The following is a 21,401-nucleotide window of genomic DNA, read 5'->3' as shown; positions in this document are numbered from 1 at the left end:
CCTTGATTAATATCCAACCTGCTTTTAACCACTCCCAGCATTTGCATACTATTTGCTTTCTAAATAATTGGAAGTCATTTTCCAAGTAAAATTATTTTCATATTTTGTCTACCAGCTAGGGAAGTTTGAATACAGGGAGGGGTGCAATTTCTCCCCCACCCCCCCACCCCCCAGCAATGCCTCCAAATTTGAAAGGAACCTTTAAGATCATTGAATCTAATCCCAACCCACACCTGAGAAAGCTGAGACCCATCAAGATTGACCTGCCCAAGGTCTCCCAGGTTCTATGAAGGAGAGCTAGGAAGGACCCTGATTCCAAATCCCATTCTTCCCATTATACTACTGGCTCCCCTCTAGTAAGTAGTTGGGGACAAACAGCTAAACATGCAAAGCCTTTCCAGTGGCCTCTTGCTCGAGATCTCTCTAGGGAAGAGTGTGGCTGGTAGTCATCACTGTTCTGCTAAGAAACTTGATTATCTTGGGGAAACACCACAAGTTGGGGGTTCTTCCTGGAATTGTGCCTTACCTAGAATAGTCACTCAGCAAATCCTTATTGAGTGACAACTTGGAAGTCCTGGCACCAGCCCATGTCCAAGTTTTAACAGCCAAGACATCTAGCTAGTAGAGGTAGTGATGTGCTTAAAATAGCATTGGCACTGGCACTGGAGGTAAAGGACGAGGCCTTGACACCCCAGCTCTGCCAATTGGGATCTCTGGCTTGCTCAGGATTTCTCTGAGTTGTCTCATCAGTCAAACAGGAGTGAGAGTAAGTGCCTACAACTAACCTGTAAGTTATCCGGGGAAGTGTGAGCAAAGTGTTTTGTAGACCCTCAAGTACTACAAAAAACAAGTACGTGGGTGTTGAGTGGTGAGAACCGAGGAAAGAAAAGGTTTTCCAATACCATGTCAACCTGAGGCAAAGGTTTTTATTTCAGTAATCAGAAGATTTGCAATAAATGGAACAATGAATCAATACATGAAGTATGCCCCTCTACCTGAAACTATGGCTAGCTGGGGTGGCGGCTGGTTTAAACCTTTACAATAGATTCAGGCACATCTTTCATTACTTAATACCCTGAAACTCAGGGCAAATTATTCTCATTTTGAGACTGCCAAGAGGGAGGCAAAAGTTACGTTCACTAGATCATTAAACTAGATTTCTCTGGATCCAAAGGCCTCTAGCCTCTCAGCATTGTCTACTGAGACCTATTGTATATAGGTATTTAAAATAAGTCACAGTAAAGGAGGAAGATGGATACCATTGGAAGTGAGGTGTACAGTCCCGGGCATTGTGTTACAGATCTGCCCAAAATGGATAAGGAGGCCTGAAACTGCAGTACCAAATGGCTTCTCCCCTCCTGCTGTTAGACACAAAGATGTGTTATCTTAACCCCACCCTCCCACAGGTTTAAAAGTAACAGGTACAGACGAGGGAGTCTACCTATATGGTCCCAGTTTGAACACCTATAAAGAAGCCAATGGAACATTAAGAACATAGCCTGGTATACAGTTTAAGTGTATCTAGTAGTCTTCCATTCAACTGTCCAAAATTTTCACAAAACTGGCATTTTTAAACAAAACACAACACAACTCCCAAACTCACAAAACTGTTCTTTGCTCATTCAAATGACAGAACATCCCACAGGCTGGGATAAAAGATGTAAGTCAATCCCTCCACAGCTTTTTCTTTCACAACCATCACAGTTCTTCTTTTCTTGAACTATAAAGTTCTTTAGAAAATGGAACAGAGAGAGTTGCGCTGAGATCAGTCAGACAAGCTTTCTGAGAAGGCTGGTCTCGACTTCTGTGTCTGCTCCAATCGATTCAGGATGAACTGGCTCGTGTCAATAAATCGCTCCACGCAGTTCACGAAACAGGTTTCAGCTCGGCTGTCCAACTTGGGCCCAGGCTTGTCCATGCACTTTTCCTGCTCAAGAAAAGATATATGATCACAAAGAGAAGGAAGAAAAGATCTGGTTTTACATATATCAAATTCCAGAGGAGAAAAAGCATCATATATGGAGGCGGCTAGGTGGCACATGGGATAAAGCACTGGCCCTGGATTCAGGAGGACCTGAGTTCAAATCTGGCCTCAGACACTCGACACTTACTAGCTGTGTGACCCTGGGCAAGTCACTTAAACCCCATTGCCCTGCAAAAAAAAAAAGTATATATGGGGGCAGCTAGGTGGCACAGTGGATAAAGCACCCACCCTGGAGTTAGGAGGACCTGAGTTCAAATCCAGCCTCAGACACTTGACACTTACTAGCTGTGTGACCCTGGGCAAGTCACTTAACCCCAATTGCCTCACCCAAACAAACAAACAAACAAAAAAAACCCCAAACCCTAAATATAAAAAAAGTATATATGACAGGGAACAAGAAACCCAACTCTGAATACACAAGAATATAACAATTCTGAAAAATGCAAATTGGCCCAGTTTGGCCTTTTTGCTGCTGAACTCAGTTCTGTTCCAACAATGTTCATAGCACCACACTGCTTCTGAACTAACTGAACATTGCAAAGGACAAAGGGGTAGCAAGGCTTACAAAGCAAATTCTCTTGCTTCTGAATTAATCTCAAGTGGATAAAGCACCAGCCCTGGATTCAGGAGGACCTGAGTTCAAATCTAACCTCAGACCCATGATACTTACTAGTTGTGTAACCCTGGGCAAGTCACTTAACCCCCATTGCCCCGCAAAGAAAAAGGAAAAGAACAAAACAAAACATCTCAAGAAGCATTTTCTGCTGGCCACAGCCTGAAAATCTAGAGTTTAGGGCTTTGGAAACACATTACTGCCTGCAGTTCAATGCATGGGGCTCAGAACTTTCAGCACAGACCTACATAAAATCACTTGCCTCCCAGCCATCATCCTAAAACAGAACCCTATCCCAGCACTTCTTGGTTCTATGGAATTTTTGCCTAGGGAAACAGCAAAGGTAGTGACACAAGCTGGCCAATTTTCACCTAACCTTTGGGCTAGTACACTTTGCTCCCCCAACAAAGAAGGCAGACCAGTATGTGGTGTGAGATGGAAGCTTCCACCTCCCCCGTTGGTGGGTTACCTTCACTCCTTTCCCAGGGAAAAAAAGTTGCGTATGATCGGGAGACACCCTGGATGAGTCCAGAAGTGGAAAAGTTCTCCGACTCCATGGGATTTGGGCTTCCAAAAAAGAAGATCCCAGGGCAGAGGCGGGCTCGGATCACACTCCTTAGAGCGCTACCACTAAGGGTAGCGGTGGGTGCGAGTGCGCCAGGGGGGAGGCTTGGGCGGGGTGGGAGCGAGGCGCCTTCGGGCGCTCGAGTTTCCTTTTGCAGCCCCTATCCAGCCCCCTCGGAGCTGGGTGAGGATCCCCGCTCCCCAGAGAAAGGAGGGGCCAATCCAGGGTTCGAGATGGGGGCCTCCCTCCCCCCCATTTCCACCCCTCTCCCTTCCCCTCCCCCCTCGCGTCCCCGCGGCCAGTCAGAGAGCAGGGCAGGACCCAGAATGGGTGGAGGGTTCCAGGCCCCCGGCTTCTCACCCAGCACAGTTCAGTCATTTGGTGCACCAACTGCTGAAAACGCTGCTTCTGAGTCTCCACCTCGATGAAATGCTGCAGCTGCGGGTCCACGGAACCCAGCCCCGCAACGGACGAAGAGGAATCCATGCCGACCTGGCCCCGCGCACAACCGCGAGCCCGCCAGCAGCAACAACCCACCGACCTTCACGTGTCTTCAGGGCGGAAACGGAAGCAGAACCCACCGGCTCCGGGACCGCCCAGCCTCCTCCCTTTCCCCTCCCCTCCCCTCGGCCCTGCCTCGTCGTATCGCGCCTGCGCGCGGCTCGGGCCAATGGCTGGGCGGTAAACCGGAACGAGCCCACGAGCGCGCTGCGCCTGCGCGCGGTCTGGGCCAATGGCTGACCGGCAAATTGTAGCGTGCCCACGACCACGCTGCGCCTGCGCGCGGCCCGGGCCAATGGCTGGCCGATAAATTGTAGCGAGCCCACGAGCGCGCTGCGCCTGTGCGCGGCCTGGGCCAATGGCTGGCCGGTAAATTGTAGTGAGCCCACGAGCGCGTTTCGCCTGCGCGTGGCCCGGGCCACTGGCTGGCCGGTAAACCGTAGCGAGCCCGGCCCGCGCCGCCCAACCTGCAAACTTCCCGCGTTAGGACTGGGTGCCTGGGTGGGGTGGAGTCGGCCCGAGGGGGCGGTCCCCGAACTTTCACTACCACTTAAGGCCTCAGTTTCTTTTTCTGTAAAGTTGGCTTGGGCTGGGGGGCAGCTAGGTGGCGCTGTGGATAAAGCACCGGCCCTGGATTCAGGAGGACCTGAGTTCAAATCCAACCTCAGACACTTGACACTTACTAGCTGTGTGACCCTGGGCAAGTCACTTAACCCTCATTGCCCTGCAAAAAAAAAAGAAAGAAAGAAAGAAAGGAAAAAGTGACGGAGAGGGAAGTGGAAGGCCAAACCGTTTTATAGAGGATAGATGGGGTGACCACCTGACAAGAAAAAGTTCCTTTTGGGGGTGGGGTGGGGCTTCCTGAGAGTCAGGGGGATTTTCTTTTGGAATAATAGTCCTGACCTCTGCAGTTATTTCTGTCTCCTAGCTCTGGTCAAGTAGTAGCCACGCCTAGTGGACTTTTCCCCCCTGACTTCTTAGGTGTGTCCCTCCTGATATCTAGTTGGCCAGTTTAAACTTTAACAGTCCCTTAACTCCGAATTATGTCTGTCCTGCCCTAAGCCCCATGTCGGTCTATTATCCAGTACAAGTGCAAAGAAGGTCCTTCCTCTCTCTGGGCCTCAGTTTTTTGTAAGATGAGGGGCTTGAGGGCAGCTAGGTGGCGCAGTGGATAAAGCACCGGTCCTGGATTCGAGAGGACCTGAGTTCAAATCTGGCCTCAGACACTTGACACTTACTAGCTGTGTGAGCCTGGGCAAGTCACTTAACCCTCATTGCCCTGCAAAAAAAATAAAATAAAATTAGGGGCTTGGACTAAGGGCCCTTCACGCTTTAATTGTATCCTAGAGAATCACAGAATGATGAGGCTGGAAGAGCGAGCTAGCTAGCCAGCCAACTGTGATCCTACTTTAGGATGACTCTAGTGTTTAGAAAGTCTTTTCCTGACCTCAGGTCTAAATTTACCACCGACATTGTTCCTGCTTTTCTCAGGGGCCGAGCAGAACAAATCTAATCCCTCCTCCCTGTGACAACCCTTCAGATAGTTGCAGACAGCTAACTGCCCGCCAAGTTCCTTCAGATGATCTTCATACGATGTGAACTCAGACTCACCATCCTGGTCTCCCTCCTCTGAACTCTGTCCAGCTTAAAAGGCCGTACCCAGAATTGGACACAATCCTAAGGATGTGGTCTGACCAAGGCAAAGAACCTAGCAACTATCAGTCAGTCAACAAGCACTGTGCTAACTGCTGGGAATACAAAGAGGAAAAATAGCCCCTGCCTGAAGGGAGCTCACATTCTAATGGGGAAGACAACATGCAAGCAACTAAGCATGAATAATAAACATGATATATGTAATTATAGATAATAAATATACAGATATAATGTGTAACAGGTTCCCGAGCCCATTGATATGGGACTCTCCACATTGGTGGAGATCATTGCTCTGCACTTGTGTGAAAGGCAGAAAAGAATTGGTGAGAGAGCATGAGGGAGAGGCTCTTTGCCAGGCTCTTCAAGGCTCTTCAGATTCTTTAGTAGTTTCCGGCACTTCTGGCTTCCAGCTTTGAGAGAACATGGAAGATGCCAATTCCACTTCAGGTTGCTGAAGGGAAACTAAGACTCTGTGAAGAAGATAACATAAGAGGAGCCAGCAGCATCCATCATGTCTCTATCCCCAACTTGCTATTCTCCAGACTTCAGGGAACTTCTCCTTGGGTAAGATCTGGTGTCTGTCCATCTCACACTGAGTTACCTGGCTCCCAATGGGAGGGCTCTCTCGCTCTGCATTGTTTGATATCCACTCTGCTATGCATACTAACTAGAGCTGATTTCTGTTTGGCTATCGAATTGGATACATGGGCTTCTTTGCTATTTACTATGCATGTGTATTGAAAAACTGGTATTTGGTGGGAAAGGGGTAAAGTCTTGCATATAAAGCTGGGCTTCTATTTTCCTTGTTAATGGATAGCAACCAGAAGTTTAGCTTGGTGGGGGGGGGGCAGCTAGATGGCACAGTGGATAAAGCACTGGCCCTGGATTCAGGAAGACCTGAGTTCAAATCTGGCCTCAGACACTTGACACTTACTAGCTGTGTGACCCTGGGCAAGTCACTTAACCCTCATTGCCTTGCCCCCTCCCCCCAAAAAAGTTTAGCTTGAACCTAAAAGCTATATCCCTAGACTAACAATTTTTAAGGGAGTAGCTAGATATAATTCTAGCCTGGTAGCCCCTCTTTCTAAGAAGAGCACAGTGGTCAACCACCTGCTTCCTCTTCTGGTAGGAATTAAAGTCTCCCTTGGAGAAGGGGAGGGGGAGAAGAGACCAGGGCTATCTCTTCAGTTTCCTTATGAATCACACAATGGCACCTTTATGCTACCTGTAGGAGGCAGCTTTCACTAGAAATATATATGATGTCAATGGAAGGTAATCTCAGAAGGAAGGCATATTGGTGGAAGAATGGGAGATTTGAGCTGAGACTTGGGGGAAGCCAGGAGGCAAAGGCAAGGAGGGACAGCATTCCAGGCATAGGGAACAGCTAGTGCAAAGGCACAGAGATGGGAGTTTTCATGCCAGGAGCTCCAAGTAGGACATTGTAGCTATTTTGTAGAGTATGGGGGAGGGAGCAAGGGGGAGAAAGATGAGCAAAGGAGGAAGGGGCCAGGTTGTGAACGGCTTTATTTTTTTAATTTTTTTTTTTTGGCAGGGCAATGAGGGTTAAGTGACTTGCCCAGGGTCACACAGCTAGTAAGTGTTAAGTGTCTGAAGTCGGATTTGAACTCAGGTCCTCCTGACTCCAGGGCTGGTGCTTTATCCACTGTGCCACCTAGCAGCCCCTGTGAAGGACTTTAAAAGACAATCAAGTGAAAGAGGACAGAGAAAAGAGGGACCAGAACAGAGCCTTGGGAGACACCAGTGGGTAGTGGGCAGGAATTGAAGTTAGATGAAGATTCGGCAAAGGAGACTGGAAAAGAAAGAGAACCAGGAAAGAATGATGACATGAAAACCCAGAGGGAAGAGAGGACCTAAGAGAAGAGTGTGATCGATCACATGTCAAGGGCTACAAAGGAAGTCAGAAAGGATGATTGAGAAGAAGCAAAATTCTATTGGGCAATGATTTGGAGAGAGCACTTTTAGTGGAATGCTGAGGTCAGAAGCCAGGCTGTAGAGGGTTTAGTGAGAGGAAAAGAAGCAGAGGCACAGATTGGACATGGTTTTCTCAAGTTGCCACAATCTTGGCAATCATGTCTCTCAGTGATCACACTACCAGGTTGCCACGTTCCGATGCTGAGTCATATCGTGTTTATTGTGGACTACGCTGAGGAATATTCACTGCTTTTCAGATTGTGATTAGGAGTCAGATAAAAAAAAAAAAGATGGCTAAGAGGCTTCATGGGTTAGTGGATAGGATCCTAGACTCAAAGTTATGAAGATCTGAATTCAAATCCTGTTACCTTCTATTTCTCTTGCATATATCTTACATGTGCATAGTTAGTGGTATGTCATGTCCCCCATTAGAATGGTATCTCCTTAAAGGTGGAGTCTGGACAGTGTTTTTGCCTCTCCATTTTGCCCCCCATTGCTTAGCACAGTGCCTGCCCCCTAAGTACATGCTAGAATGCTGGTCAACCAAGCCTAGGCAATCTTCTTGGTCTCTGTGCCTCAGTTTCCTCATTTGTAAAATTTAAAGATTAGATTCATTGGCCTCTAAGGTCCAGTCCAGCTCTGAATCGATGATCCAATGGATGGTAAACATTTCTCTCCTCTAAGGATCCATACTCTAGGAATCTTAAGTCTTAATTCCCTGATCATAGGCATTCCTATTAAGGTTGAAAAAAACAGTAATGCTGGGGCAGCTTGGTGGAGCAGTGGATAAAGCACTGGCCCTGGATTCAAGAGGACCTGAGTTCAAATCCATCCTCAGACACTTGACCCTTACTAGCTGTGTGACCCTGGGCAAGTCACTTAATCCTCATTGCCCCCCCCAAAAAAACAACAAAAAACCCCAAACCAGTAATGCTGAGACAGGCACATGTACCTACCCTGAATTGTTCAGCTTTGGGGGAGTCAGACTTTCTGGGGACCTTTGACTATCAACTAGCCTCTAGGTCCTGCTTGCTGAATGAATCAGGTCAGCCTGGGCTCTTCAAGGGATCAAGAGGGAGGCTGATCCCATAGTTTCATAAACACAGCAGAAATTTTCTAGGGTGTTGAGCTCAATAGAATGGAAGCTACTTGAGAGCAGGGACTTTTTTTCATTTTGTCTCCTCATTTAGCAAAGTGCTTAGCAAAGAGCAGGGACTTAATGAATGTTTGTTAGATTCGACTGAAACTAGGAATGATAGCTTTCAATTATGCAGAGGTAGGTTTCACCATTAGGGCTTTCCAGAGGAGATGGGGCTGCTTTCTGTTTTCTCTGTATCTATTTTACCTACATGTGGTGTGGCTGCCTCAGAGTGAGGAAGACCTGAGTTTGAATCTTGCAGCTTACACTTACTTGTAGCAGGACCACAGGCAAATCATTACCGGCTCACTTTTAGGCACTGTGGCGCCACCTAGCTGTCCTGTTTTTCTGTTAGCCCAGTGCTTTGCACACCCAGTTGTGTGAACTCCAAAGGAGGCCCTGACTTGTTGGATTGAATGAAATTGAGCCTGACACGAAGAAAGTTCTACTTTTGTGAAGATAGTGACACCTACAGGATGGTTGTGTGATGACAAAAGATAATGGAGACCTTGGGGTTTTTCTGCAACAGTTTTATCAGAAATAGTCCCCTAACCCTGCCTGTCATTGTGACCACTTCTTCTCACAACCAATTTCAGGTCACCCAAAGGGTTTATTTGCCCATATGCACACACATGCATGCACGCGTACACACACACACACACACATGCACACACACACGCACATATTTGGTCTTACTGCTAGGATGGAGCCACTATTCCCCAGCTTTTACCTAGGCCAGAGAAAGAGCCTGGGGATTGGAGGTGTGAGCCCTTCTCAGTTGTATAGTGCTGCTGAGCTGCCTAGAATCACCACAGGAGCATAAATGCTTTCCTTCCTGCCCCCATCCCCACCTCCCCTCTGCCTCTCCCCACCCAGGCCCCAGAAGCCTGCAATTTCTTCAGAGAAAAGTGAGTGAGCAAATGAAGCAGGGAGTGGAGATGAAAGGAACAGAGGTTGGTCAAACAGCTCAGGATTCTTCGTCCATCACATCCAGAATGTTGCTCAGAAGAAGTTTGAAAGTAGGGCGTTCATCTGCTTTCTAGACTCAAAGAGAAAGAACATTGTTGGGAGGGGGCAGAAACCATGGACCTCCTGGCCAGGAACCATGGTTTTATTTGTATTCTGTGGAAGTGCATCAGAGGGGTATGCAAGCCCCAAGGCTCCAGGAATTGGAGTACCTCCTTCTTTGCCACATGACCCACCTTCACTGTGCCCCATCCGTCTGGTCAAGGGGAAGGAGAGCATCATGGGAACTCTGATTTGACTCCAGACCACCCCATCCCCCCAATTAGACACTTCTGTGTCCATGTTCTACTGGGGAAAGGTGACATGCCAAGTGTAGGAAGGCCTAAGCCCACCCCAAGACCTCAGTTTGGGTTGGAAAGGGCTGAAAAGGGGTTATGAAGGTGCCTCTAGAAGGGAATACGTGCTGCAAGAAGATTCCCTGCTCGAACTAAACAGTGTTTTGGTTTTGGTTTTTTAAGAATTAGGTAATTTGGGGCAGCTAGGTGGCACAGTAGATAAAGCACCAGCCCTGGATTCAGGAGGACCTGAATTCAAATCCGGTCTCAGACACTTGACACTTACTAGCTGTGTGACCCTGGGCAAGTCACTTAACCCCAATCGCCCCACGTGGAAAAAAAAAAAAGAATTAGGTAATTTGAAAATAGTCACCAAAAGGACCCAGGCCACACACAGGAGAGGGTACTGAATTTCTGATGCCTTTCTACACATGAGACAAGGCATGGCACAAAGCATGGCACAGGTCTGCTTGTCTATATTGGCTTTTAGATGTAGAACTTGTGTGATATATGGTAGGGCATTTCACCCCATTCCACAAGCTCCGAGGTAGCCCTAGGTTCTCTGGGAGCGACTAAGGGGATAAAGGGATCTGGGCAGCAGGCAATTTGGGGCCAGGTCTTCTGTGTCTGGGCAAGTGGGAAATGCCCTGGGAAGGCTCACCTCATGCCAGCAGCTGTACATGATGGCATATACTCGTTCTGAAGCTAGCTGAGGCCGATACAGCCGGAGGCCTTTGGCAATGTGTTCTGCTGTTTCACTGTTACTAAATCTCTCGTACGGCATCTTCCCCAGAGAGTAAATTTCCCACATCAAAACCCCTATGAGGCAAAAAAACCCAAATTAATTACATATATGTATATGTATGTATGTCTGTGTCTGTGTATATGTATGTAGGTATATGTGTGTCACACGCATGTCTATATACACACAGGCATCTAGGTGGTACAGTAGATAGAGCCATGGGCCCGGAGTCAGAAAGACTCATCTTCCTGAGTTCAAATGTGGCCTCAGATACTGACTAGCTGTGTGACCCTGGGCAAATCATTTTACTTCATTTATCTCAGTTTCCTCATCTGTAAAATGAGCTGGAGAAGGAAATAGCCAACCACCTTTCCCAAGAAAACCCCAAATGGGGTCATGAAGAATCGAACATGACAAACACCTGAACGACGTATATACATACACTTAGTCTCTAGTCTCTGAAGATCATACCACACTTGATATGATTGTGTGCCTCACAAGCCCCTTAATGTAATTCCAGATACTACAGACAGCAGCCCCTTGGAGTGAAGCACAAAGCAGGTGACACCTTCCATGGCAATGTGGCACAATGAAGTTGACTTAGTGAAGGAGAGGCCTAGGTCTGAATCTGTCCTCTGGCACTTACTAGTTGTGTGTTCATGGCCAGATCACTTAGTCCCTCTGAGGCCCAGTTTCCTCATTTGTAAAGTGAAGCTCATAATACTCACCTCACTCACAGGGCTATTGGGAGAGTCATAGAGTGGGCATGTAGGCAAAGAACTCTGGAGCCCTTAAAGTACTTTAGAAATGGCAGCTTTCCCACTTCTTTCTCTAAACTATTTCTTCTCTGTACTACATTGTCTACTCACCAAAAGCCCAGATGTCAGATTTGCTACTGAACTTGCTGTACATGAGGACTTCTGGTGGAGACCACCGAACTGGAAATTTGGATCCTGCTGAACTGGTATATTCATCATCCAAGACATACCTACAAGAGATTTGGGTCAGATTGTTGGTGCTCATCTTGGGATCTGCCTGGACCTCCGGACAGAGGCAAAAAACAAGACAAATGTAGGAGCAGCCACAAGGCTCATGTCCGACCAATCTCTTCTGGAATAAATCAGGCAAAAGATATTCAGGGTCTAGTCAAATCAGGACAGAAACTGAGGCCCAATATCACTGGGCAAGGCTGTGCACAGCAGTCTGTTTTCTTTCCAAGCTGATGAAGCTTCCTGAGTTGGCTTAATTGCCACATCGTTGGGATCCCCAGGACTACCTCTTCCAATTGGTGGTGAGAATTACCATAGCGACTAGGAAGAAGGCAAGCAGTAAAGACAGCAGGGGTACAAAAGGAAGAAAAGGGGGAATGAAAGAATCGAGGTGGAGAAGACGCAGGGGCAGAGACATGGTTGAGGAGGGGGAAAGGTGGAAAGAGAGGCTGGAGAGAGTGCTTGAAGTAACTCGAAGGGAAAGGCAGGAAGTAGGAAGCTGAGGAGAAATACCAGACTGAACAGCAAGATGGAGAGAAGATGAAGAAGCCATAGTACATTTTGATTTTTCAAGGAGAAAGAAGATGAGGAAGTACACTGACCTGGAGAGACCGAAGTCAGATACTTTGACAACCCCTCGGTCATTGACCAAACAGTTTCGAGCAGCCTGTGGAGCAAGAGATGACAATGAGGCCATATTTCCCTGCAAATGCACCAGAATGCCACTAGCAGAATCCTCGGGGGGGAGGGGGGGAATGCACTTAAGAAGTGTTTGTTAAATTATTGTTGAGGTCAGTAAGACATGTTTTGTTTTTTCTGTGTGAGAAACCAATGGGATCGTCTTCTGACTTTTTTGGAATCTCCAGCCCTTAGCACAGTGTCTGGCACAGAGTAGGTATTTTTTAAAATGTTTGTTGACTGACTATGAGTCTAGGTCTGAGTCTACTTCACAGAAACAATTGAATTGAATATGCAGAAAATGAAGGAAATCAGTGGGAATACAAATGTGGCTGGATTTCCTTCACACAAGCAGTTATTATGGAATCCATTCTTCCAGGGAAATGTTAAACTAGAACCAAATGTGGGCCAGTTTGGGGGTTGGTCTGGGCAGGGCCAAGTAGAGGTGTCCCCAAATGGAGGTACACTTGCACCATTTGGAGGTACTCCTGAGTCTTTGTGCTTTCCTGGACACTGGGAACATGAAAACATTGCTGACCTGAGAGCTCTCCTATCCCCGCTGCCGCCTCCACTAGCACTAGTGAAAGGAAGGGAGAAGGCACAAATGTGGCAACTGATGCCAAACCCACGAATCTTTGCCAGTGGGGCCAAGGCAAACGAGCAGTAGTCACACTCTGAACAAAACTGGGAACCAGGCTCCTGCCCATCTCCTAAATCCCTGTCCCCCTTTGCTATCAGCCATGTCTAACCCTGGAACAGCCTCTTAACATAGGCCCCAGTGTTTGCTCTGGTGCTCTCTGACCTCCATGGAGGCTTTCTCCTGTCCCATCTCATCTGTCCTACGTCAGGGGACATACCCTAATGTTGTTCCCCAGTGTTATGTTAGGCAGAGGAGGTGCAGCTTGCCATGAATCTGTGCCGCTTCATGTAGGCTTAACTGGAAGGCTCAAGTGAAAGGACAGTTGTCCACCCTGCCTCTCCTCGAACCCAGTCATGATTTATCCACCATAACCACAGCTCTCCCCACACTCTCCCCCACCCCGCCTCCTCTGCAGTCACACAATCTCCCAAGGTCCTACTAGATCTCGGTGAAGGAACTGCTTAGATTCCAGATAGTCCATGGCCTCACAGACGTCCCTGCACATCTCCAGCAACTGTTGGGTCTGGAAGCGGTGCCGCATTTCCCTCAGGTAGTTCAGGAGGCAGCCATTGGCCATGTACTCAGTGATGATGAAGATGGGACGCTGCTTGGTGCAGACCCCATATAGCTGGACCAGTTTCTGATGTGACAGGTTCCTACAGGATAGGTAATAGATCCAGCCTCCCCTGTTGCTCCGCAGAGCGGTCAAGGAAAGGCTGGGGAAGACAAGGTCTGACACAGGAGCCAAGAAGCAAGTGGCCCCGGTGACTGTATCGCTTTTCTCTGTCGCTTCCTCCCTCCAGCCCAGGGCTGTTCCCCAACACTTTGAGACTGGCACTAAGTGGAGACTTGGACTTCCTTAACAGGGCAAAGGAGTAAATCCAACATAGGATGGTCATGGAGACTACCCACTTGGGAGAACAGGCTGTGGAAGGGACACTGAAACAAGACTGACTGTGGCAGCATCATTTCCCACTCCCACCCGCTTGATACTGCTGAAGGTAGGACACCCCCAGGCCCAACACTGTCCTCACTGAGCCTCCCACCTGTCACAGTGTGACCCCAGGTGCTGTTCCCAGACCCCTGAAGTTTCACACGATGTACGGCACACTCACATCACAGTGTAGCATGCCTGCTGATATAGACACCAAAGGTTGGATGGAGAGTTTGGGTAGTAACTCACATCATGACTTTGGCCTCCTCAATGAACTCATCCTCTGACATGGAGCCTTCTCTGATCATCTTGATGGCCACGTCATATTGGCCTCTCCATTTCCCATACTTCACCACCCCAAACTGTCCAGTCCCCAGCTCCTTCAAGAATGTCAGGTCCCTTGGATTAATCTCCCATGACCCTATAACAAATAGCAGCCTCTGTGTAATTCTATGGGAGAGGAATACTACTGTAGGGGAGGGTTTCTGCTCAAGGGAGGAATGGGCTGTGGGCTCAAGGGAAAGTCTCAGGAGCGCCAGTGCATCTTTCCTCATAGGGCTGCTCAGAGGTTCCTCACCTGGGGTTCTAGGATCTTAGAACTTTAGAAATAGTGCTGTCTTAAGGTAAAGAGACAGTCTGGATGACCCCTTCAAGGGCCTTTCGAGCCCCAGCAGCCTAGAGTTCTGCAGCCCCTGGTTCTCCTAGTAGGAACCAAAGCCTCAGGGAATCGTGGGAAGAGCAGAAACAAACAAGTGCTGCTTGGAGCCAGCTCGGTTCTCCTGGCAGTGATGCAGCAGAGCTCAGGACTGGCCCATGTCCAGTTCACTCCTGCAGAACCATTGAGAGGTGGGAGGTGGGTGGGAGGCCAAAGGCACCGGGTTCAGGTCAAGAAAGAAGCAGTTACCATAGCCCAGCCCTGCCGTGGAAGGAGCATTCTTGTTTTGTTGAGACACTGGATACTTGAGTCTGGAGATGAGGCCTGAAATATACAACAGTGGGTTACACCTGGAAAGGTGGGTGCACAGCCTAATTCAGCATCTCCTTCTGCCAGGGCCCAGGTGGCTACAGCTGGGCAGGAGAAGCTGAAGGCCTTATTCACAGAACTGACTTCCATAATCCCACATTTCCTGCAACATCACGGTAAATACCTTAAAAGGTATTTTCATGGAAGAGAGAAAATATGGTCATTAAAGTCCAAACCCAGCTCAAGTCTGACATTTGTAGACAGCTTAGGCGGGCCTGGAGTCAGGAAGTTCTGAGTTAACATCCAGCCTCGGACGTTTGCTAGCTGTGTGACAAGAGGCAAATCACTTAGCCTTTGTTTGCTTTTGTTTCCTCAACTGCAAAATGGGGATAATCACAGCACCTCCCTCCCGGGGTTATGAAGATCAAGTGAGACACTATTTGTAAAGTGTTTAGCACAGTGTCTGCCACATAGTAGCCCTATATAAATGTTAGCTATTATTATAGCTATTATTCAGGCTATGTTTTCCTACCTATTCCAACTCCAGATGATTGATTTCCCCCTTCTACAAATTCTCCCTGCACTTAGAGCCCAGGTCACACAAGCTAGTGCTTCATTAGGTACTGTTTGATTTTTTTCCTTTTGGACTACAAGCTCCATGAGGGGAGGGGTGATGGCTTACATTGAGCAGCAACATTAGCATTGGAGGTAGAGGGACTGACCTGGAACCAAGCCGACCTGGTTCACTGAAATTGGTTTCTGACACTTACTAGCTGTGTGACTGGGCAAATCACAGTTAACCTCTCTGAGCCTCGGTTTTCTCTTCTGTAGACTGAGGATAATTAATACCTATTCCAGTATCTCTCTCTCACAGTTATCGTGCAGCTCAAATGAAACAATCTATGGGGGCAGCTAGGTGGCGCAGTGGATAGAGCACTGACCCTGGAGTCAGGAGTACCTGGGTTCAAATCCGGCCTCAGACACTTAACACTTACTAGCTGTGTGACCCTGGGCAAGTCACTTAACCCCAATTGCCTCACTAAAAACAAACAAACAAACAAAATAACAAAAACCAATCTATGGCAGGGGAGTTCTACGACTTCTCCCTGTGGCATGGCTTTTCCTCTGGTAAGCTGTTGAAGCTTAGGACCCCTGCTCATAATCATGCTTGCTGCCTACATTCATAATTGAAAGAGATGCTCAATCTCAGGCAGAGGTTAGTGAAAATCAAGATTTCATTTCTTTCCCCATCCAAGTTCACAGACTTGAATTCCACAGACCCTCAGTTCTGTTATGCTATGTTAAATTGAACATATATTTTTGTTTTGTTTTGTTTTTGTGGGGCAATAGCTAGTAAGTGTCAAGTGTCTGAGGCTGGATTTGAACTCAGGTCCTCCTGAATCCAAGGCCAGTGCTTTATCCACTGTGCCACCCAGCTGCCCTGAACATATATTTTTAATTAATTTTAAACTTAAATACAAAATGAGAAAAGAAAAAACATTTTCATGTACACAGCAGAACATAGAGAGGATTCAATATAAAACAATAAATTTCTATTTAAAACTGTTTACATGTTTTTGGGAAAACCTATATAATAAATACATTTATTTTTGAGGTATAAAATTTGAGGTATAAAATAGATAATTTTGGTTATATTAAATTTAAAAGTTCTTGCACAAATAAAACCAATGTAGCCAAGATTAAAAGGAAAGCAGAGGGGCAGCTAGGTAACACAGTGGATAAAGCACCGGCCCTGGATTCAGGAGTACCTGAGTTCAAGTCCGGCCTCAGACACTTACTAGCTGTGTGATCTTGGGCAAGTCACTTAACCCCCATTGCCCCGCAAAAAAAACCCCAAAACCAAACCAAAACAAAACAAAAAAAAGGAAAGCAGAAAATTGGGAGGAAACTTTCACAGACAGTCTCTCAGATAAAGGTCTCATTTCTATATATAAAGAACTTTATCAAATTTATAAGAATGAGTCATTCCCCAATTGATACATGATTAAAGGAACAGGAAGTTTTTCGATGAAGAAATCAAAAGTATATATAGTCTTATGAAAAATGCTCTAAATAATTAGTTATTAGAGAAATACAAATTAAAATAACTTTTATATATATATACATGGGGGGAGGGGCAATGAGGGTTAAGTGACTTGCCCAGGGTCACACAACTACTAAGTGTCAAGTATCTGAGGCCGGATTTGAACTCAGACTTTCCTGAATTCAGGACCGGTGCTTTATCCACTGTGCCACCTAGCTGCCCCTATATACATATAATATTATATCAGATTGGCTAAAGTGATATATGCTCTTCAATTGGGGAATGGCTAAACAAGTTGAGGTATATAATTGTGATAGAATACTATTGTGACATAAGAAATGATGAGCTGGTTGATTTTAGAAAAACATAGAAATATGTATAGTATGGACATATGTGTGTATATGTATATAGAGAGGTATGTATATAGACACATGTGTGTCTATATACATATATGTATATTCGTGTTTAATTGTAGCTTTCTCTAGGGTGGGGTGGAAGGGAGAAAAAAATTAAAAGTGCACAGTAGGGGGCAGCTAGGTGGCACAGTGAATAAAGTACTGGCCTTGGAGTCAGGAGGACCTGAGTTGGAATCTGGCCTGACACTTTACACTTACTAGCTGTGTGACCCTAGGCAAGTCACTTAACCCTCATTGCCCCGCTCCCCCCCAAAAGTGCACAGCAAAGAACAAAAAAAAACTTATAAGAAAGCACATAAAAGCAGGATATCTTTGAAAATGATGTGTAAAATTTATTATATATAGGGTTTTTTTTTAAAGTAAACAGTGTGAAATGGAAATTCATGGCTTTCTATTCAAATCCTCTTTTTATGTTGTGCTATATACCTGGAAATGTTCTTTTTTCTTTTTTTGTCTTTAAGTTCAAAGTGAATAAAAAATTAAAAAAAGAAATTATATAATCTTTTTTTTTGGTAAGGCAATTGGTGTTAAGTGACTTATTTATTAGAGAATTGCAAATTAAAATAACATATATATATATAATATTATATATATATATATGGGGGGGGCAATGAGGGTTAAGTGACTTGCCCAGGGTCACACAGCTAGTAAGTGTCAAGTGTCTGCAGCCAGATTTGAACTCAGGTCCTCCTGACTCCAGGGCCGGTGCTCTATCCACTGTGCCAAAAGCTGCCCCGTAAAAAAGAAATTAATCAGCCCACAAATCTTCCTTGAGGATCAGCTCTGCAAAGCTGCTGCTATATTTCTCCCTCAGCCTCCACGATGGAGCTCTGCTCAGAATGATGGACATTTCAGCTCCCCATCTGCCCCTTCTTATGCAGACTCTGCTACTCACCGGCAGAGTTGTGCTGGTGGTAGTTGATGAGTTCGGGAATGGTGCTGAAGAGGTGCCTCTCAGCCAGATAATATTGGCTCTGAGGGGTGGAGCACACGACGTAATGCCGGATCACCCCTAGAGGATCCCTGTGGAAATGAATACACAGTCAGGAACTGGGGAAACAAAGAATGAGGAGCTATAGACTCCAAATCAGTGAGGTGGGGAAGCTCAAAGATGAAAGAGAAAAAGTAGCCTGATGGGATGATGAGTATGCAAGTGTAGTAAGGAACCCACACCTGTCTCACAGGATGAAGTGGCCCTTCCTCTTGTCTCAAGACAAACCCCCTTGATCCCATTCCAGCCCATCTTCTCTAGAAGATTGCCCTCTCCAATACCCCCACTCTCCCACGTATCTTCATTGTCTCCCTGTCTACAGGCACCTTCCCTGCAACCTACAAATAGGCCTATTTCTTCTGATCATCAAAAGACCCTCACTTGATCCTTCTCTCTCTGCTAGCTATCATCCTATATTTCACTTTCCTTTCTTAGCAGCTAAACTCCTTCAGAAGGCCTTCTCATTCGAGTGAAACTGCTTGCCAAAATTACCAGTGACCTCTTTGTTGGAAAATCCAATGGGCTTTTCACAGTCCTCATCCTTCTTGACCTCTCTGTAGCTTTAGACACTGGTGATCAACCCTCTTCTTGATCCTCTCCTCTAAGTTTATTTGTGGTGGCCACACTCCTGGTTTTCCTCCTTCTTCTCTGACTGTTCCTTCTTAGTCTCCTTTACTGAATTTCCATCTAAGTCAGGCTCACTAACTATGGGTGCCCCCCAAGGCTTTGTCCTTGGTCCCCTGATCTTTTTCACTCTATACTATCTCACTTGGTGATCTTATAAGTTCCCATGGGCTCAATTATGATTCTTATCCAGATGATCCCCAGAATTTAGCACAGTGCCTGGTATACCATAAGTCCTTAATAAATGCTTGTTGACTCAGCAACATTGTGTGATAAACAACTGTGACAGACTTGGCTCTTCTTAGCAGTGCAATGATCCAAAACAATTTCTTTTATATATATATATATATATATATATTTTCTTTTAATAAAGTATTGTATTTATTTATTTTTTCCTGTTACATGTAAAGATAGTTCTCAACTTTTGTTTATACAAGCTTTCCAATTTCAGATTTTTCTCCCTCCCTCCCCTCCCTCCCCCTTCCCCTAGACAGCAGGTAATCTGATATAGGTTATATATATATAAATATATATATAATAACATTAAACATATTTCTGCATTAGTCATGTTATAAGAGAAGAATCAGAGCAATGAAGAAAAACCTCAAAATAGAAAAACAAGAGCACCAAAAACAAAAGAAATAGTATGGTTCATTCAGCATCTATACTCCACAGTTCTTTTTTTTCCCCTGGATTTGGAGATCCCCTTCCATCATGAGTCTGCTGGAACGCTTCTGTACCATTGCATTGGTGAGAAGAATATAGTCCATCACAGTAGGTCAACACACAATGTTGATGATACTGTGTACAATGTTCTTCTGGTTCTGCTCATCTCACTCATCATCAGTCCACACGAGACCCTCCAGGTTTCTCTGAACTCCTCCTGTTCATCGTTTCTTATAGCACAATAGTATTCCATTACATTCATATACCACAACTTGTCCAGCCATTCCCCAATTGATGGGCATCCCCTCAACTTCCAATTCCTTGCCACAACATAAAGAGCAGCTATAAATATCTTTGTACATGTGGGTCCTTCTCCCCTTTCCATGATCTCTTTGGGAAAAAGACCCAAAAGTGGTATTGCTGGGTCAAAGGGTATGCACAGCTTTATCGCCCTTTGGGCATAATTCCAAATTGCTCTCCAGAATGGTTGGATCAGTTCACAGCTCCACCAACAATGCATTAGTGTTCCAATTTTTCCATAGCTTCTCCAACATTTATTATTTTCCTTTTTTGTCATTTTAGCCAATCTAATAGGTGTCAGGTGGTACCTCAGAGTTGTTTTAATTTACATCTCTCTAATCATTAGTGATTTAGAGCATTTTTTCATATGGGAATAGATAGCTTTGATTTCTTCATCAGAAAACTGCCTGTTCATATCCTTTGACCATTTCTCAATTGGGGAATGACTTGGATTCTTATAAATTTGATTTAGTTCCCTATATATTTTAGAAATGAGGCCTTTATCAGAAGTACCGGCCATAAAAATTGTTTCCCAGCTTTCTGCCTCCCTTCTAATTTTGGATGAATTACTTCTGTTTGTACAAAACCTTTTTAATTTAATGTAATCAAAATCATCCATTTTGCATTTTATAATATTCTCTATCTCTTGTTTGATCCAAAACAATTTCAAAGAACTCATGATAGAAAATGTTCTCCACATCTAGAAAAAAGAACTGTGGATTCTGAATGCAGATTGAACCATACTGTTTCTATGGTTTTTTTTCTTTCTTGAGGTTTTTCCCTTGTGCTCTGATTCTTCTTTCACAACATGACTAATGCAGAAATATGTTTAATGTGATTGTATATATATGAACTATATCAGATTGCTTTCTGTCTTGGGGAGGAGGGAGGGAAGGGAGGGCAGGAGAAAAATTTGGAACTAAAAATCCTATGAAAACAAATGTTGAAAACTATCTTTACATGTAACCAGAAAATAATAAAATACTTTTATTTTATTTTATTTTATTTTTTTTTTTTGGTGAGGCAATTGGGGTTAAGTGACTTGCCTAGGGTCACACAGCTAGTAATTGTTAAGTGTCTGAGGCCGGATTTGAACTCAGGTCCTCCTGAATCCAGGGCCGGTGCTCTATCTACTGCGCCACCTAGCTGCCCCTATTTTATTTTTTAATACTTTTATTTTTTTTAAAAATAAATGCTTGTTGACTGACTGATTCTCAGGACTTGTCACTTACCCAGCTGATTTGGTAAACACAGACACAGTGTATCTTCCTGCTTTGCTGGAATCTCTGACAATGAAACCACCTTCTTTACCCTGGAATGAAGAAAAAGAAGCCAACATGACTGAAGAACAAGGAGAACTCCCACGTACATCCATCCTGACCTTCAATTCCCTGTTGCCAGTTGCCATAGCAACTGCTGAGCTTAAGTGTAGTCAAGCATTGCATGGTGGCAATCTCATCTCCTTCAGCTTGGAGGTGACACTAGTCCATGGCTCAAGAGCCTACTTGGAGCTCTGAAATTCAGATGTTAGAGTATACTCACCTCTTGCTTTAGCAATTGTTCTGCTTGGCTCCGGGTCATATGTTTGGAATACCACCTGAAACAGGAAACAGCCCAAAGTGTCCAGGTCTGAACCCAGGAAGAAGTATCACAGCCACCACAGGCCCACCTGTGCTCCTCTGGCTGTCACTTACTCATATATTCAACACAGAAATTGCTATTGAGT

General features: G+C 45.5%; 2 protein-coding genes across 2 annotated transcripts in view; both read right to left on the bottom strand.

Moving 5' to 3' along the window:
* Positions 1 to 899: 899 nt before the first annotated feature.
* Positions 900 to 3,743, bottom strand: TIMM8A (translocase of inner mitochondrial membrane 8A). The gene is made up of 2 exons (XM_043974965.1): positions 3,523 to 3,743; positions 900 to 1,927 (listed from the first exon to the last, which is right to left on the bottom strand). The coding sequence occupies exons 1-2, from the start codon at positions 3,646 to 3,648 to the stop codon at positions 1,766 to 1,768; spliced, it is 288 nt and encodes a 95-aa protein (XP_043830900.1). The 5' UTR covers positions 3,649 to 3,743; the 3' UTR covers positions 900 to 1,765.
* Positions 3,744 to 8,901: 5,158 nt separating this feature from the next.
* Positions 8,902 to 21,401, bottom strand: part of BTK (Bruton tyrosine kinase) — a 43,874-nt gene continuing 31,374 nt past the window's right edge. Inside the window, exons 12-21 of the mRNA XM_043973636.1 lie at positions 21,218 to 21,272; positions 20,908 to 20,987; positions 17,990 to 18,117; positions 14,575 to 14,649; positions 13,920 to 14,091; positions 13,176 to 13,392; positions 12,021 to 12,085; positions 11,299 to 11,417; positions 10,349 to 10,506; positions 8,902 to 9,425 (exon numbers count right to left, since the gene is read on the bottom strand). Coding sequence (XP_043829571.1) covers positions 9,354 to 9,425; positions 10,349 to 10,506; positions 11,299 to 11,417; positions 12,021 to 12,085; positions 13,176 to 13,392; positions 13,920 to 14,091; positions 14,575 to 14,649; positions 17,990 to 18,117; positions 20,908 to 20,987; positions 21,218 to 21,272 — 1,141 coding nt within the window. The 3' untranslated portion in view covers positions 8,902 to 9,353. The remainder of the gene's footprint in view (positions 9,426 to 10,348; positions 10,507 to 11,298; positions 11,418 to 12,020; positions 12,086 to 13,175; positions 13,393 to 13,919; positions 14,092 to 14,574; positions 14,650 to 17,989; positions 18,118 to 20,907; positions 20,988 to 21,217; positions 21,273 to 21,401) is intronic.

The sequence above is a fragment of the Dromiciops gliroides genome, chromosome X, assembly GCF_019393635.1.
Source record: "Dromiciops gliroides isolate mDroGli1 chromosome X, mDroGli1.pri, whole genome shotgun sequence".
Taxonomy (NCBI): Eukaryota; Metazoa; Chordata; class Mammalia; order Microbiotheria; family Microbiotheriidae; genus Dromiciops; species Dromiciops gliroides.
Note: the sequence above shows the minus strand (reverse complement) of the source record. Positions and strands in the feature narration are given on the sequence as shown.

Bases quoted from the DNA above. Each gene is read 5' to 3' on its own strand.
- TIMM8A (XM_043974965.1), bottom strand. From the start codon at position 3,648: ATGGATTCCTCTTCGTCCGTTGCGGGGCTGGGTTCCGTGGACCCGCAG. The intron at 1,928-3,522 runs GTGAGAAGCCGG...TTTCTTGAGCAG, and splicing joins AAATGACTGAACTGTGCTGG to GAAAAGTGCATGGACAAGCC.